This window comes from Marmota monax, unplaced genomic scaffold (genome assembly GCF_021218885.2).
Source record: "Marmota monax isolate L192 unplaced genomic scaffold, Marmota_monax_Labrador192_F-V1.1 WCK01_AAM20220418_F8-fsc00072, whole genome shotgun sequence".
Taxonomy (NCBI): Eukaryota; Metazoa; Chordata; class Mammalia; order Rodentia; family Sciuridae; genus Marmota; species Marmota monax.
In genome coordinates, this window is record NW_026692356.1 from 9709462 (window position 1) to 9728878 (window position 19417).

The window sequence follows — 19417 nt, forward strand, 5'->3', positions numbered from 1 at the left end:
TAATTATGTTGTTAATAGCAACAGTTTTTTACTTTCTACAAATGGTATAATAGAGGCAGACTGGTTAATTGTCTTTGTGTAGAAAATCTAGAATTTATAAACCTAAAAACCAAACTGAGTTATCTAAAAATAATAATGTAGTTTTGTAAAAGGGATCAAGCTTTTTTAATTTTTTAAAATACTGGTTCCTAAAGACATGTTTAGTTGTAGGCTCTGTTTTGCTTGTATGGAGCTTTTAAAAATGCTTTCTTCTCCTAAAATATGAATAAGATAAAGAGAAAATTATTTTGACTTTCTCTATTAAAAAATGACTGCTAGGCTACCTATTTTCTCCCTCTTTTAATGTGAAATATGTTTTGATATGTAGAAATAAATTAGAATTTAAGAAAAATCTGAGCTGAAGATGTAACTCCGTGGTAGAGAGCTTGCCTAGCATGTGTGAGACCCTGAGTTCAATCCCCAGTACTGAGAAAAAAAAAAAAAAAGAAAAAGGATAGTCCTTATCATTTTGGTCTAGGTACTATTTTTACTTACTTATATCTGCAATAATAATGAGCATTTGAATACTAAGCTAGAAAAGCCATATTATGGGCAGAGAAAAACATCTAAGTTCTCTTCTGCCCTCTACAGGAGATATTGTGAACTGCAATGAAATTTTTAACCTGTTTTCTTTTTGTTTTTCAATTTTGTAATTATGTTCGCAAAGACATTGTAAAGATGACTACCATCAACAATCTTTGTATAAAAATATGAATGACAGCAAAATTTGTATCTTCAGTTCTTATCTAGTTTTCATGTTTCGTATTACTAAATTAAACATATATTTAACAATCATATATATTAAAATTTCACAGTTCACAAGAAATATTATAAGGGCTTTTCTAAAATAAGAAAATCATGTTCCATTTTAAAATTATAGATTTAAAGATTACAAATACTACTATATATCTCACTAAAAATTGGTTAAAATCAGAATTAAAAATCTTACTTAAAAAAGGAAGCAATGATTAGAAAATGGAACTTTTAAGAAACCAGAGCTCTAAAATATCTAGCAATAAGTTAAAAACAACATACACAAACACAAAAGGAAGTTATAACATTTGGACTAAATGAGTATGAAAGAAACTAGTAATGAAATTATATGTGGATTTGGGTTTTTAATATCACTTGGATAAAAATTTGAGTGTCCTATTTACGTTTTATTAGGAATTTGCTTTAGGAAAATATCATAAATTTGGATCAATTAAATACTATTAGAAAGAGGTATATAAACAAAATAGTTTGGCAGGCTAGGAAGTATTTATCAAAGCAATGGTTCTTTTTGCAGTGATAATAGAAACAGTAAATAAAATAATGTACACAGGATTTTAGTGATGACTTTTTATCTCAAGTATACATACAGGTTAAGAAATAATTTCCAGTATAATATTTGATCACTTATGCTCATGTAGTAGGATGTTGGGTGGGATCCCTCTCATTTTCCCTGACTTTAATTAAGACTCCACATTAAATACAAAACACTACTGTGTCTTGAACCCATTTTCCTCATTTTTCAGCCCATTCTCACTTCACTCACTGCTGAAACAACCAGCTTCCTTAAAGGTGACCTTGCAGCTCCTGGTCTTAGCTGCACTGTGCATCCCTTGCCTTGCACCTGCTTATTGGAGGCTCTGTGTAAAATCTATGTATATGTAGCCTTACAGGGTAAGTGATGGATACCCCAAGGGCCACCAATGACTAGTGGAGAAAGCAGGTCCTCTCTTCAGTCCCCTGATAGAGCCCCCAGTAAGACCAATTCTAGTTGCCCACAGTGGTGTCCAGATTAATTGTAGACATTGCATGAACCTCCTCTGTTTTACTTCCCCATCACACCTCAAGATAGATCACCTGTCAAATGAGCCCTCATTTCAGGCCCTGATTTCTGGAAAGAATTTAGGCTAAGACACTGACAATGAAACTGGTCTAGTGGTGAGACACAGGACAGGACTCTGGAATAGGATTTCTCATTAGTAAAACGGTAACATGGTATGGATCAGGATGAGGTACAGATGAAGCAGTAAAGGCAATGGCTTAGGTACTCATGGTAGCAAATGAACAAGAGAAGGGGCAGTGGTAATTTTAAGCACTTAGAGTTGGGCTGGCATTTATTAATTAATTGCTTAAAAAACCCTGAAAAAGCAGCTGGTAGATCCTTCATGTTTGTCCTTAGTTATTAGGTGGGAACAGCCAAGTAAGGGTACCTGAAATTTCATCACCCCCACCTGGGCCAAAATAAATCAGAAGCAGTATTGCATACCAGGAGAAAATGTAGAGATTAGCCATTAACCAAGGTACAGAAAGTAGGAGTGTTGGTCTCCACTATATGCTCATTCTGTTTATCTGAGTGCCTCTTACAATGAGATGAACTGTGGTGAATGACAGTGGACCACTGCAAACTTAAAGTTCTATTCTCAGCTATTATATAAAATATATAATCTTTAATGGGAACAGACAACAAATTCTCTAGCATTTGGTATATGGCTTTAATCTGGCCTATGTGTTCTTTTCAGTTCCTATTGGTAAGGTTGATCATAGTAGTAGCTTTATTTTCTGGACACATGACAACTGCCCCAAACTTTGGGCTAGCTGACAAGTATTCATATTATTTTTCCTAAAGATTATAGTAATTAAAATAATACCAGTAAATTCAGTATCAATAAACTCTGCTACAATTAGAAGAAACTGGATGTTGCCTTTTACCACAATATGTATAATGTAAGGCTTAACTTTGGAAAAAGGCTGTGGAAGTGGCAGTTTTACGGTTTCACTGAATGTGCCCATGAAAGCACATGGAACAAAGACTGCAAAACCAAAACCCAAAGTCAGTATGTATAGCACTATGTGACAATCCAAAATTACAAGTTCATGTGGATAAACAACTGCAAGACCTGTATAAGTGAAGAAAGCAGAGAAATATGAGGCCTCTGCCAGATCTCAGTACAGAATACCTATCAACAGGTACTCGAAGCAAAGTGAGATAAGCCATTTTGGGAAAAGCAGCTGAAACTATGAAGTGTTTTACATATGCAAGGGTGATGGTAAGGGGTTCATGGCTGGCACACTCCAACCTTAGGAACTCTTAAAGCTCACTCACAGGACAAAAATTTGGATTGTCATGTAGTGCTATACATACTGACTTTGGGTTTTTCAGGTTTTGGTTGACACAACATCTTTATTTTATTTTATATATTTTTATACTATGGAGATAATTTAGAGAGTAGAGCTCAAACCGAGTGGGACAGAGGAGATGGAAGCAAAGGAAGAAGAAATAAAAGTTGGGGAGGAAACTCAGGAAGTAGGAATACATGTATTTAAACATATGTATTTATTTCTCAAAAAAACAGAAGAGCAGAAGAGCTTTGGAGTCAAGAAGCTAAAAAAAGATCTCCTGAACTCACTCACTCTTCCTTTTTCCACACAGAATGAGCAGTAGTAAAGAATTGTAGTCAAATCTTATAAAAGTCTTTATAAGAAAAACAAACATCCCAACAATAGAAACATGACAGAAAAATATGCGCCCAAACATAAAAAAAACTATAACAATGTTTTAAAATTAACCACGACACAACATAAATCAGAATTAGATGATAAGAATTAAGGAAAGAATTAGAAATAAAAGAAAAAACAGCTTAGACAAAAAAAGACTAACCTAGAAAAAAACACAAGAGCAAAGAAAAATATCTTTACCTTCAATACACTAGGAAAATCTGTCATCACTCTTTATCATCTGGATCCAAATGACTAAATGTTTTTAACATCTTAAGTCATTTTACAAAGCATGAACAAGAGGTAATAGGGAAAACAGATTCATTAGCAATTTTAATAATTTAAACATAGCAAATTTCTTTATATCAAGTAAATTTTGATATGAAGAAATTTTTAAAAAATTTTGTTCAAACACTGTAAACATCACATTTGGCATATAAACAATATACAACTTTTTAGTGAAACAAAATATTCCAGATAGCTAAAATCCTTTACCACAATATTTTATCATGATCCTTACTCAAATTAATCAAGTCCTCTTCCCTAATAAAAGCTTCATTTTAAAACCAGATTTACTTTCCCCCCTTCTAAAACATTACTGAGATTGTTGAGGTTAATTAGTGCTCTCTCTTATTACAGTGTAGAATAAATTCAACTTTTTCTTACCAACAAGTTGTTCTGGTAATATTTTCAGAGAGCCAGAATTCAGTAAGGTTATAAAGTGTAGAAATAGCACTGTTATCTGTCAATATGCACTCATTGTCTAATAATTATGAAAATGTCTCCATCTATTTCCTTCTCTTTGCCATCATGGAGAGAAAAAGCTAAATTCTGATTCAATGAAAGCTAAAAGCAGACAGTAGAGATACTGTCTCCAGTCTTTTTTCACACTTTCCTGAAAGATAATTCAATGTTAGTCCTCCCTTATTTGCAGTTTCACTTTTTTGGTAGTACTGGAGATTGAACCCAGGTACTCTATCACTGAGCTACATCCCTCACCCTTTTAATTTTATTTTTAAGACAGGGTTGCACTAAGTTCCTAAGGCTGGCCTTGAACTTGTGGTTCTCCTGCTTCAAACTCTCAAACTCCTGGCATTACAGGCATATGCCTCTGTGCCCAGTGGTTTCACATTTTTTTTTTTTTTTAAGAGAGAGAGAGAATTTTTTTAATATTTATTTTATTTTTCAGGTTTTGGTTGACGCAACATCTTTGTTTTATTTTATTTTTTTTAATCAAGTGGTGCTGAGGATTGAAACCAGCGCTCCGCGCATGCTAGGCAAGCGCGTTACCACTTGAGCCACATCCCCAGCCCTGGTTTCACATTTTATAGTTTCCATTTACTTGCTGGTCAACTTATCAGAAATGTAGGGAATATCATAACATGGTAAATGATATCATGGGGATGTGGAAAGTGCTAAAGGAAAAAAATGACAGTTTCTTCAATAACAACAACAACAACAAAAAATTATAAGAAAACAAAAAGCAACAGGGAATCTACAAATTAAAAAACACTTAGATATAATTAATCACAGATCGTCAAGTATGAACTGTATCTGATCATATTAAGGGATTTTTGCTATTCCTTAAAGGCTAGAGCACCATAGTGCTTCCTCTTCACCAGACTTGGCTGCTACACACTAGCCCCGATCTAACAGTTTTGAGAGTGGTTCCCCCTTATTTTTAACCAAGAAGTAGAATAGCAAAAAAGAGGGTCTCTGTGAACCAATATTATTCAGTTTTGCACTTAAAAATTCCACAAACCATCTTTCCCCCTAAAAACCTGATATTCATTCTTATAGCATAGAAATAAAAGGATATTCACAAATTTTAAAGTGCTTTTCTTTAATAGGGCATCAAGGCTTACCTTCAGATCAAGGCTGCTAAGGCTCACAACATCATCATCTTTCTCTCTTCGTTTTCTTTTCTATAAGGAAAATAAAAAGATTTCATCCTTATGTACAAGTGGTACATGTTAGCCCATAAACAAACTGCAACGAACAGAAAAATAACTTAAAAATGTTAAGCTTTTGTATATATGCAAAGGGAAAGTATTTTGATGAGGAACATTTATAAATTGTCCCTGGCACATATACTATCAAAATAGCCCCACCCCCCCATAAGTTATCTCTTGCTGTGAAGTGATTCCATCATATAAAAAAGTGTATTTATGTAAAGGTCTCAGAATAGTACTCATATTGTTATTGGTCTGTCTGTACTTCGAGGAAAAAGTAAAATAGATTTTATAAGAGAAAGGCAACACTTTTTTATTTTATTTTATTTTTTTAAAAGGAATACTTACGGTTTATCCTGGGGGCAAAGGAGGGAAATTTTCACTAGGGAAAAAAAGTCCTTTTTTCTTCCTGGCCCAAAGTAAAGTAACTAAAAGATGTGTTGCCTGAAGCAGGATTTAGCAAGTGAAAGCTGAAACTGATATCCCTGGATTTACTTTCCAGTATCATTCAGCTCTACTGGTGCTAAGCAGTAGAAAAACTGTGTACCTATTATTTATGGTTTATGGTCAATATAGAATACTACCTTTAAGTAACACTTCATCTCAAAATAACTTTTTAGAGTACTTGCGACCAGTTTAGCTCTTGTGAAATATCAAAAATGGATCAACCAGGACTCCCTTAAGAGTTCTTGGCTCCACACAGAAGAGAAACTACTAAGAGTCTAATCAGAGTTGAGTAGCACAGAGTCATCAGAGAAAAGGAAAAAGGAAAGACAAAGTACAGAAGGGAAAGGGGGAAATAATGGAACCAGGAGGTATCAGAAAGCAAGCCAACATAAAAATAGGGAGCCCTGTGAAGTTAGAAAAGTTACCTAAACCCAGCCTCCTTGTAAAAGTGGAGAAAAACAAAATTCACATTAAGATGAACAAAAATTCTCAAAGTTAAATCCTGTACAGAATCATTCTAAGAAAAAAGAGAATAAGGGGCAGACTACCATCCTTTTAAGGAATGAAGGCACAGCAGAGGGAAATGCTTGAAGGGGCAGACAAAACTGCAATACACTATTTCAAATTGAACTAAAAGAAATTAAGAAAATGAAACGAGAAACGAAAGAACAATATAAATCAGAACTGGAAAAAAAATTGAATATAAGGTGACAACATGAAAAACAAAAGATCATATCCAGATGATACAGAAAAGTATGAATAGTATGATTACAATGTTGAAAAGCCAACTAGCCAGATATCCTGTATATGTGTATCCATCTGTAGGCCCATGTGTGTATTAGTTAATTATAATATGAGCAAAATATAGAAGTATACAAATGGTGTTACTGTTATGGGTTAGAGTAGAGGCTGGGGATGGAAGGAAGGACTTACATGGGGAAGGACAGGGAGAAAGAAGGGAAAGGTAATTGCCTAGCAAAAAGATTACAATAAGAGAAAACATGTAAATGTCACGTGAAATTGCATACGTATGAGTACATGCATGAAGAACCTTTAACAGACTTTGAAACATTCCACTGTAATTTCTTAAAAATATCTTGAAATCTCACTTCATTGAGCCATCTGGAATTTACTTTTATATATATGTAGCATGAGATAGGACAGTCAGTTACTCCCACCCTGACAGAATTTGTTGAGCGCCTACGACTCCTTTATTATGCCTGTGATACAGTAAGTTCTAGCATCATGTGGGTAAGTATCTGGGTTCTTTATTTTGTTTGTTGGTCTGTTTATCATTCCTGTGCCCATATCACCCTGTGTTTTAATAACTAATACAATACAGTTAAGTCATACACTTCCTATCTTGTATACTGCTTTTTGTTTTTGGGTCCTCTACTCTTCCCCATGAATTGTAGAATGAGATCTATCAAACTCCAATAGGATTTCTATTAAAACTGCACCAAATATGGAGTAATTTGCAGAAAGTTGTCATTTTTTTTTTTAATTTTTTATTGTTGGCTGTTCAAAACATTACATAGTTCTTGATATATCATATTTCACAATTTGATTCAAGTGGGTTATGAGCTCCCATTTTTACCCCATATACAGACTGCAGAATCACATCAGTTACACATCCATTGATTTACATATTGCCATACTAGTGTCTGTTGTATTCTGCTGCCTTTCCTATCCTCTACTATCCCCCCTCCCCTCCCCTCCCCTCCCCTCTTCTCTCTCTGCTCCCTCTACTGACATTCGTTTGTCCCCCTTATATTATTTTTCCCCTTCCCCTCACTTCCTCTTGTATGTACTTTTGTATAACTCTGAGGGTCTCCATCCATTTCCATGCATTTTCCCTTCTCTGTCCCTTTCCCTCCCACCTCTCATCCCTGTTTAATGTTAATCTTCTTCTCATGCTCTTCGACCCTACTCTGTTCTTAGTTACTCTCCTTATATCAAAGAAGACATTTGGCATTTGTTTTTTAGGGATTGGCTAGCTTCACTTAGCATAATCTGCTCTAATGCCATCCATTTCCCTGTAAATTCTATGATTTTGTCATTTTTTAATGCAGAGTAATACTCCATTGTGTATAAATGCCACATTTTTTTTATCCATTCATCCATTGAAGGGCATCTAGGTTGGTTCCACAGTCTAGCTATTGTGAATTGTGCTGCTATGAACATCGATGTAGCAGTGTCCCTGTAGCATGCTCTTTTTAGGTCTTTAGGGAATAGACCAAGAAGGGGAATAGCTGGGTCAAATGGTGGCTCCATTCCCAGCTTTCCAAGAAATCTCCATACTGCTTTCCAAATTGGCTGCACCAATTTGCAGTCCCACCAGCAATGTACAAGTGTACCCTTTTCCCCACATCCTCGCCAGCACTTGTTGTTGTTTGACTTCATAATGGCTGCCAATCTTACTGGAGTGAGATGGTATCTTAGGGTGGTTTTGATTTGCATTTCTCTGACTGCTAGAGATGGTGAGCATTTTTTCATGTACTTGTTGATTGATTGTATGTCCTCCTCTGAGAAGTGTCTGTTCAGGTCCTTGGCCCATTTGTTGATTGGGTTGTTTGTTCTCTTATTGTCTAATTTTTTGAGTTCTTTGTACACTCTGGATATTAGGGCTCTATCTGAAGTGTGAGGAGTAAAGATTTGTTCCCAGGATGTAGGCTCTCTATTTACCTCTCTTATTGTATCTTTTGCTGAGAAAAAACTTTTTAGTTTGAGTAAGTCCCATTTGTTGATTCTAGTTATTAACTTTTGTGCTATGGGTGTCCTATTGAGGAATTTGGAGCCCGACCCCACAGTATGTAGATCATAGCCAACTTTTTCTTCTATCAGACGGCGTGTCTCTGATTTGATATCAAGCTCCTTGATCCATTTTGAATTCACTTTTGTGCATGGCGAGAGAAAGGGATTCAGTTTCATTTTGTTGCATATGGATTTCCAGTTTTCCCAGCACCATTTGTTGAAGATGCTATCCTTCCTCCATTGCATGCTTTTAGCCCCTTTATCAAATATAAGGTAGTTGTAGTTTTGTGGATTGGTTTCTGTGTCCTCTATTCTGTACCATTGGTCCACCCGCCTGTTTTGGTACAAGTACCATGCTGTTTTTGTTACTATTGCTCTGTAGTATAGTTTGAAGTCTGGTATCGCTATACCGCCTGATTCACACTTCCTGCTTAGCATTGTTTTTGCTATTCTGGGTCTTTTGTTTTTCCATATGAATTTCATGATTGCTTTCTCTATTTCTACAAGAAATGCCGTTGGGATTTTGATTGGCATTGCATTAAACCTATAGAGAACTTTTGGTAATATCGCCATTTTGATGATGTTAGTTCTGCCTATCCATGAACAGGGTATATTTTTCCATCTTCTAAGATCTTCTTCTATTTCTCTCTTTAGGGTTCTGTAGTTTTCATTGTATAAGTCTTTCACCTCTTTTGTTAGGTTGATTCCCAAGTATTTTATTTTTTTTGAAGATATTGTGAATGGAGTGGTTGTCCTCATTTCCATTTCAGAGGATTTGTCACTGATATACAGGAATGCCTTTGATTTATGCGTGTTGATTTTATATCCTGCCACTTTGCTGAATTCATTTATTAGCTCTAATAGTTTCTTTGTAGACCCTTTTGGGTCTGCTAGGTATAGAATCATGTCATCTGCAAATAGTGATAATTTAAGTTCTTCTTTTCCTATTTTGATGCCTTTAATTTCTTTCGTCTAATTGCTCTGGCCAGTGTTTCGAGAACTATGTTGAACATAAGTGGTGAGAGAGGGCATCCCTGTCTTGTTCCAGATTTTAGAGGGAATGCCTTCAATTTTTCTCCATTCAGAATGATGCAAGCCTGAGGCTTAGCATAGATTGCTTTTACAATATTGAGGTATGTTCCTGTTAACCCTAGTTTTTCTAGAGTTTTGAACATAAAGGGATGCTGTACTTTGTCAAATGCTTTTTCCGCATCTATCGAGATGATCATATGATTCTTATTTTTAAGTCTATTGATGTGGTGAATAACATTTATTGATTTCCGTATATTGAACCAGCCTTGCATCCCAGGGATGAATCCTACTTGATCATGGTGCACAATTTTTTTGATAAGTTTTTGTATCCGAGTGGCCAGAATTTTATTGAGGATTTTTGCATCTAGGTTCATTAGAGATATTGGTCTGTAGTTTTCTTTCTTTGAAGTGTCTTTGTCTGGTTTAGGTATCAGGGTGATGTTGGCCTCGTAGAATGAATTTGGAAGTTCTCCCTCTTTTTCTATTTCCTGAAGTAGCTTGAAAAGTATTGGTATTAGTTCCTCTTTAAAGGTTTTGTAAAACTCTGCTGTATACCCATCCGGTCCTGGGCTTTTCTTAGTTGGTAGTCTTTTGATGGTTTCTTCTATTTCCTCAATTGATATTGGTCTGTTTAGGTTGTCTATATCCTCCTGACTCAATCTGGGCAGATCATATGACTTAAGAAATTTATCTATGCCTTCACTATCTTCTAATTTATTGGAGTATAAGGATTCAAAATAATTTTTGATTATCTTCTGTATTTCTGAAGTGTCTGTTGTGATATTGCCTCTTTCATCCCGTATGTTAGTAATTTGAGTTCTCTCTCTTCTTCTCTTCGCTAGCATGGCTAAGGGTCTGTCGATTTTGTTTATTTTTTCAAAGAACCAACTTTTAGTTTTGTCAATTTTTTCAATTGTTCCTTTTGTTTCGATTTCATTAATTTCAGCTCTGATTTTAATTATTTCTTGCCTTCTACTTCTTTTGCTGTTGTTTTGCTCTTCTTTTTCTAGGATTTTGAGATGAAGTATGAGATCATTTATTTGTTGGTTTTTTCTTTTTTTAAGGAATGAACTCCAAGCAATGAATTTTCCTCTTAGAACTGCTTTCAATGTGTCCCATAGATTCCGATATGTTGTGTCTGTGTTTTCATTAATCTCTAAGAATTTTTTAATTTCTTCCTTGATGTCTTCTATAACCCATTGATCATTCAGTAACCTATTGTTCATTCTCCAAGTGATGTATTCTTTTTCCTTCCTTCTTTTATCGTTGATTTTCAGTTCCATTCCATTATGATCAGAGAGGATGCATGGTATTATCTCTACTCCTTTATATTGTCTAAGTGTTTCCTTGTGACATAATATATGATCTATTTTTGAGAAGGATCCATGTGCTGCTGATAAAAAAGTGTAACTGCTTGATGTTGGGTGGTATATTCTATATATGTCAATTAAGTCTAGGTTATTAATTGTGTTATTGAGTTCTATAGTTTCCTTATTCAACTTTTGTTTGGAAGATCTGTCCAGTGGTGATAGAGGTGTGTTGAAGTCTCCCATGATTACTGTATGGTGGTCTATTAGACTCTTGAACTTGAGAAGAGTTTGTTTGATGAACATAGCTGCACCATTGTTTGGGGCATATATATTTATGATTGTTATGTCTCGTTGGTGTATGGTTCCCTTGAGCAGTATGTAGTGTCCCTCTTTATCCCTTTTGATTAACTTTGGCTTGAAATCTATTTTATTTGATATGAGTATGGATACTCCTGCTTGTTTCCGAAGTCCATATGAGTGATATGATTTTTCCCAACCTTTCACCTTCAGCCTATGTATGTCTTTTCCTATCAAATGCGTCTCCTGTAGGCAGCATATTGTTGGGTCTTGTTTGTGATCCATTCTACTAGCCTGTGTCTCTTGATTGGTGAGTTTAAGCCATTAACATTCAGGGTTATTATTGAGATATGGGTTGTTCTTCCAGCCATATTTGTTTATTTATGTTACTAAACATGGTTTGTTTTCCTCTTTGATTATTTTCCCCCCTTTAGTGTCCTACCTCCCACTGTTGGTTTTCATTGTTATTTTCCATTTCCTCTTCCTGTAATGTTTTGCCAAGGATGTTTTGAAGAGATGGTTTTCTAGCTGCAAATTCTTTTAACTTTTGTTTATCGTGGAAGGTTTTAATTTCATCTTCCATCCTGAAGCTTAATTTCGCTGGAAACACAATTCTTGGTTGGAACCCATTTTCTTTCAGTGTTTGAAATATGTTATTCCAGGATCTTCTAGCTTTCAGAGTCTGTGTTGAAAGATCAGCTGTTATCCTGATTGGCTTACCCCTAAATGTGATCTGCTTCCTTTCTCTTGTAGCTTTTAAAATTCTCTCCTTATTCTGTATGTTGGGCATCTTCATTATAATGTGTCTAGGTGTGGGTCTCTTATGATTTTGCACATTCGGCGTCCTGTAGGCTTCTAGGATTTGGGGTTCTGTCTCATTCTTCAAGTCTGGGAAGTTTTCTCGTATTATTTCATTGAATACATTGCTCATTCCTTTGGTTTGAAACTCTGTCCCTTCCTGTATCCCAATGACTCTTAAATTTGGTCTCTTGATGTTATCCCATATTTCTTGGATGTTCTGCTCATGGTTTCTTAACAGTCTTGCTGAGCTGTCTATGTTCTTTTCAAGTTGAAATACTTTATCTTCATTGTCTGATGTTCTGTCTTCTAAGTGTTCTACTCTGCTGGTAGTATTCTCAATTGAGTTTTTAAGTTGGCTTATTGCTTCCTGCATTTCTAGGATTTCTGTTTGTTTGTTTTTTATAACCTCTATTTCCCTGTATAGTTGATCTTTTGCTTCTTGGATTTGTTTATGTAATTCATTGTTGAAGTGATCTTTCATTGTCTGATTTTGCTGTCTGATGTCTTCCTTGAGACTCCAGATCATCTGAAGCATGTATATCCTGAATTCTTTATCTGACATTCCATCTGCTGCAGCTATTACCTCTTCTAACGTTGAGTTGACCTGCAATGCTTGTGGTCCTTTCTTTCCTTGTCTCTTCATACTGTTCGCGTTCCTTTCTACTTGGTGAAACTGTTGTGCTATTGAATTTCCCCCCTATATATTTATATTGGTCTTGTATAGTTGCAAAGTCTCCCTCGCAGGCGCGGGCGGCGGCTCTGTCCCTCTGCGGGCCGCTAGGCTTGTTCTGTCGGTGGTCACAATTCTGTCTACTTTGCAGGCGCAGGCAGCGGCACTGCCCCTCTGCAGGCCTCTGGGGCTGTACTGCCAGTGGGTCGCAGGTCCGCCTACCTTGCAGGCGCGGGGGGGGGGGGGGGGCGGCTCTACCCTTCCTCAGGCCACTGGGCCTGTTCTGTCTCTCGGTTGCAGGTCTGGCCTGTTCTGATGGTGGTCACAGTTCCATCTACCTTGCAGGCGTTGGGGGGAGGGGGCGGCTCTCCCTCTCAGCAGGCCGCTGCTCCTCTTCTGCCGGTGGGTTGCAGGCCCGCCTACCTTGCAGGAGAGATTGGAAGCTCTGCCACTCCGCGGCCCACTGGGCCTTTTCTGTCAGTGGTCACAGTTCCGCCTACCTGACAGGCGCAGGGGGTGGGGGGCGGCTCTGCCCCTCAGCAGGCCGCTGGGCCTGTTCTGTGGGTGGTCACAGTTCCCTCTACCTTGCCGGCGCAGGGGGAGGGGGCGGCTCTGCCTCTCAGCAGGCCGCTGCTCCTCTTCTGCCGGTGGGTCGCAGGCCCGCCTACCTTGCAGGAGTGATTGGAAGCTCTGTCCCGCCGTGGGCCACTGGGCCTTTTCTGTCGGTGGTCACAGTTCCACCTACCTGGCAGGCGCGGGGGGTGGGGGGCGGCTCTGCCCCTCAGCAGGCCGCTGGGCCTGCTCTGTGCGTGGTCACAGTTCCCTCTACGTTGCCGGCGCAGGGGCAGGGGGCGGCTCTGCCTCTCAGCAGGCCGCTGCTCCTCTTCTGCTGGTGGGTCGCAGGCCCGCCTACCTTGCAGGAGTGATTGGAAGCTCTGTCCCGCCGCGGGCCACTGGGCCTTTTCTGTCCGTGGTCACAGTTCCACCTACCTGGCAGGCGCGGGGGGTGGGGGGCGGCTCTGCCCCTCAGCAGGCCGCTGGGCCTGCTCTGTGCGTGGTCACAGTTCCCTCTACCTTGTCGGTGCAGAGGGAGGGGGCGGCTCTGCCTCTCAGCAGGCCGCTGCTCCTCTTCTGCTGGTGGGTCGCAGGCCCGCCTACCTTGCAGGAGTGATTGGAAGCTCTGTCCCGCCGCGGGCCACTGGGCCTTTTCTGTCCGTGGTCACAGTTCCACCTACCTGGCAGGCGCGGGGGGTGGGGGGCGGCTCTGCCCCTCAGCAGGCCGCTGGGCCTGCTCTGTGCGTGGTCACAGTTCCCTCTACCTTGCCGGTGCAGAGGGAGGGGGCGGCTCTGCCTCTCAGCAGGCCGCTGCTCCTCTTCTGCCGGTGAGTCGCAGGCCCGCCTACCTTGCAGGAGTGATTGGAAGCTCTGTCCCGCCGCGGGCCACTGGGCCTTTTCTGTCCGTGGTCACAGTTCCACCTACCTGGCAGGCGCGGGGGGTGGGGGGCGGCTCTGCCCCTCAGCAGGCCGCTGGTCCTGCTCTGTGCGTGGTCACAGTTCCCTCTACCTTGCCGGTGCAGGGGGAGGGGGCGGCTCTGCCTCTCAGCAGGCCGCTGCTCCTATTCTGCCAGTGGGTCGCAGGCCCGCCTACCTTGCAGGAGTGATTGGAAGCTCTGTCCCACCGCGGGCCACTGGGCCTTTTCTGTCGGTGGTCACCTGGCAGGCGCGGGGGGTGGGGGGTGGCTCTGCCCCTCAGCAGGCCGCTGGGCCTGCTCTGTGCGTGGTCACAGTTCCCTCTACCTTGCCGGTGCAGGGGGAGGGGGTGGCTCTGCCTCTCAGCAGGCCGCTGCTCCTCTTCTGCCGGTGGGTCGCAGGCCCGCCTACCTTGCAGGAGTGATTGGAAGCTCTGTCCCGCCGCGGGCCACTGGGCCGAAAGTTGTCATTTTTATGATAGAGTTCTTGCATGAAAATAGTAATTTCTTTTATTTAATTAGGTCTTTTATATTCTTTTTTAATGTTTTCCAATTTTCTCCATAAAGTTCTCATACATTCTTCCATGGATTTAATGCTAGTTTTAAAAAAAATTCTTCCTATATTCATATAGGTCTTTAAAAGTTACATTTGATTTTTTTATTGCTAGTATATATAGATTCTTGTTTCAATTTTTATTATTTTAGTAGATGCTATGTAGATGGTATTCTCTGTAGACAGTCATACTGATTGGTGCCCACTATCATTAACCTTACCCTAAGTGAATACTGTGCTTTAAGATAGCTCATAATATTACTACATAAATTAAAATATGCACTAGGAGTACATGCTCAATATATTTTTGCTGATAGGTTTGCACAATCAAATGTATGGAGACTCTTATTTACTGAATTTCTGTTTGAGGTTAGGCTTATCAACCTATAAGGAAAAAGGGCCAAGATGGGAAACGTTTCAAAGGAAAATATAGAATTGCACTAAACATTAGGAGACTCTTGCTATGAATGCTTTAGTGGCTAAATGACACATGTAATGGTAATAAAAGCACAGAAATCTTCAACAAGAATACCCAACAGAAATATATATTAAACAGAAAAGAATGCAAATTAATTCTGTATTGCCTAATTCATTAGAACATTATCAAAAGATACATAAGTTACATCTGGCAAACTACAAAAAGAACCATTTTTTGCTATCTTCCCCAAATATAAAAGCATAAGAATTATATGATCTATTTGTATAATTTATTTATATATGTATTATACTGTAATCAGTTTTCTAGTGTCATATCACACAAAAATAAATGCCTTTGTAAAATCTTGCCTTAAAAATAATGCATCAGTTTCTCCATCCTGAGATGATCAATAGCAAAAAATGATTTATCTTATATATGTATATTTATTTCGAATGACTTGTTTACATTAAATATGTATATATGTAATTTTATATATGTATAATCAAACATCTTATATTTTTTAATGAATATTTCATAACATGATCTTAAATTTAACATTGGTAGGAAGTGAGAAAGGATTGTATAGAGTAAAGATTGATATATATATATATGAGTGCTTTGCAAAATATCTTATTGACTTGAAATAAAAAAATTCTTCCAGCTTATTAACAGAAAAGAAAAGGACTAAATTGGGCTGCAAAAGATGGCTGTAGAAATTCTATTCAAGATATTCAGAAGTAAAGACAAGTGAGCTATACAAGAGACTGAAAGACAACCCAAGAACTAATTCTAATGCCTTGAAATAAAAATCCCATTATGTACTTACCAAAGTGAAGTCCCAGTGGGGGCCAGGTGTTAAAAATGTGAAGGAGCTACCTCTCCGAAGGGAATATCTATGAAGAGAAAATTCAAACAATAAATAAACAGACTACATAGTTTTAAAACCATTTAAAATTGCTTGATTAGTCATTCAATCTTGGAAATAAGAGGGACAGAGTATAAAACAAAAAAGGGCACAGATCCTGGTCATGTTCAAAATCTTTAGAGTAAAATACCTTATATAAAATTAGTGAACAAGCTGGGCGCAGTAGTGCACACCTATAATCCCAGCAACTCGGGAGGCCGAGGCAGGAGGATCGTGAAAAGCCTCAGCAGATAAGCAAGTCACTGTAAGACCTTGTCTCTAAATGAAATATAAAAAAGGGTGAGGTTGTTGCTCAGAAGTTAAGCACTCCTGGGTTCAATCCCCCCCAAAAAAGTGAATAAAAAAATAGTTCACCAAACCAAGCAGAGTTTATTTTAGAAACACAGAGATCAATAATATAGAATTTATTAATATAATATATTGCATTAATAGGTTAAATAAAAACCGGCAAGTTGAACTTTCTTAGATTAAAAAATATGAAATTCATTCATGCCTAATATTTAAACAAATAAAAACAGAAGAATATTCTTAACAAGTAAAACCTAGCTGGGTATGATGGTGCACACCTATAATCCTAGCAACTCAGGAGTCTTGAGTCATGAGAATTGCAAATTCCAAGCCAGTACAGACAACTTGGACAGACCCTGTCTCAAAATTAAAAAAAAAAGGGGGGGGGGTAGCTCACTGGTAGAGCAACACTGGGTTCTATCCCAGTACCACCTGCCCCTCACCCCCAATTTAAATCCATGTTATTTACATTGGTATTGAAAATCCCTGCTGATTTAAAAAATTACAATTTTAAACTATATATAAAGCTCTGAATAATACATTTGAGATAAAGGCCTCAAGTAAGATTAAACTTTGGTTAGAATTTTGTTCCTTAAGGATTTTGTTTTCCATTCACTCTAAAGAAATAAATCAAGATATTCCTATGTCAAAAGCTGTCTTTACCTTTCTAAAATACAAACCTCTCTCTCTATAAAAATATAAACTTCTTTGTTTATAAAATATGTAGAAAAGCAAACATAGCTAGCATAGGAGATAAAGGCAGTTTATAAACCATATTTATTGTTAAATTAATTCAAATGTAAAGAAAAATAAAGCAGAGATATGTCCCCATCCCACCACCATGTTGAAATAACTGAAGAGCAACCATATGAGAAAAGTAAAGAGTATTATGAGTTTACTATGGCAATGGAGTCAGCTATCATCATTTGCATTTTAACAGAGGAGCATGAAGCCTTACAATGAAAAAACAGGGGAGGTTCAAAAATGAACTGAATGAAGACTGTCATTGAAGGGAAGTTGTAGGCGAGCTAACTAAAAGAATGTGTGTGTGTGTGTGTGTATTGTGATTGGATAAGGTGCCTATCTCGCTTACTTTGATTGGTCCTAAGTAGGAAATGGGACCAAAGTTAGGAACGTGACAGTTATTAATGAAGTCCTGGCTATTTTAGGCTAAGTATTATAGAAGTTATTATTTAGCTTCTTGGATTGTAGGCCATAGTCCATTTGTGAATCTGGTCTTTTCCTTTGACTTTCATGATCTTTGTTCATAATAAATTTAAAAATACCACAGATGGCTGTCATTCCTGCAGAAATTTACAAGTTTAAATTTGCAAGTTTAAATCAATTCAAGGGTTTCTGTAGTTTTCTAAGTTCAATAAAGTGTGTACTTTATGATAAGTCAGTATCTTTATAGTTTTGTAGTTTAATTGGAAGAGTTGTGATGTTTTCATAAAGATATATATATGTGTGGGCTGGGGATGTGGCTCAAGCGGTAGCGCGCTCGCCTGGCATGCATGCGGCCTGGGTTCGATCCTCAGCACGACATACAAAGATGTTGTGTCAGCCGAAAACTAAAAAGTAAACATTAAAAAAAATTCTCTCTCTCACTCTCTCTTTAAAAAAAAAAAAAAAAAGATATATATATGTGTGTGTGTGTGTTAATATATATATATATTTACATATACAGTGCTTGTTACATAGTAGACAATAAATGATAACTAGCTATTGCTTTTTTAACTGTTTGTTTTAAACTTCATTCCATCATTCCATTCTACATTTTACAATGAAACATCTTGAAAATAATTCTGTTTTTAAGAATGTGTTTTTTCTTCCTGTTGGCAATCATGTTGTTTGATACATTGTTTAATACCTTTCTTCTATTTATAATTCTGCTTCAACTCATATCTGCCATGGTAGAAGAAGGCAATGACACATCAAAATCTCTGAAGATATAATTTGGCTTAAGAAGAATTAATAGAATGATTCTCTTTTCAAACAGCAGCCTTACCATTTCTAATTATGCTTCATTTGTATTAAAACTAGTTAATGCAAAAATAATTTACATTGTTCAGAAACCCATCAAATAATATTAAAGAAAGCATGTTGGAGTCAAGGGAAATCACAGTGGCATTAAATAAAAAAATGTAATAAACCACAATAGTTCCTTAATGTATTATTTTATGACTTCAATATGTAATGAACCACGCTAGTTCCTTAATGTATTATTATTATTATCATTATTTATTTATTTTTTAGTTTTCGGTGGATACATCTTTGTTTGTATGTGGTGCTGAGGATCAAACCCGGGCCACACGCATGCCAAGTGAGCGCGCTACCGCTTGAGCCACATCCCCAGCCCTTAATGTATTATTTTTTTACTTCAATTTTATTATTGGGTATATTTAAAAATATATTCAATATATGGACAAAAATATTTGTATATATGGATAGAAATTTTCGAAAAGATGAAGGACTATCACTTCTAGCTTACATTTCAATCTTTTAAACCCTCTCCCCCACTTTTTAAGTGGAATGTCCTGTGGGGCCTATAAAAAGGCCACTTGTAATCTTAAAGTCTTATGAAATTGAAAAAATTTTCCCATAAGAATTTAAAATAGATACTAGATTTTGAGTCTGCCTTCTATAAAAAAAATGTGTGTCTTTCCAAGATTTTTGGAAGTCTGGCACTGTCACACATGCTTTCTGGACATAATTTGTTTTTTAGGTTTCTTTTTTCCATAGGAATTCAAAATAAATAGACGCTTATTATTAAAATGGGGGAAAATAGCATTACTGTAAAGCTGATTACAGATAATACTGGAAAGAATCTACCATTGACTTGGAAATGTTTTTCCGTTCGTTAATGTCTTAAGAATTCTTAAGAGCTATTTTTCTTTCCAACTTTTAGACATCAAACTCTTTCCGAGCCGGACATGGTGGTGTATACCTGTAATCCCAGCAGCTCAGGAGGCTGAG

At 37.6% G+C, this 19417-nt stretch overlaps 1 protein-coding gene across 1 annotated transcript in view; it reads right to left on the reverse strand.

Annotated features, from left to right (window-relative positions):
• Net1 (neuroepithelial cell transforming 1) overlaps positions 1-19417 on the reverse strand; it is a 37857-nt gene that overhangs the window by 15248 nt on the left and 3192 nt on the right. Inside the window, exons 2-3 of the mRNA XM_046442407.2 lie at positions 16055-16121; positions 5391-5450 (exon numbers count right to left, since the gene is read on the reverse strand). Of these exons, the coding sequence (XP_046298363.1) occupies positions 5391-5450; positions 16055-16121 (127 nt within the window). The remainder of the gene's footprint in view (positions 1-5390; positions 5451-16054; positions 16122-19417) is intronic.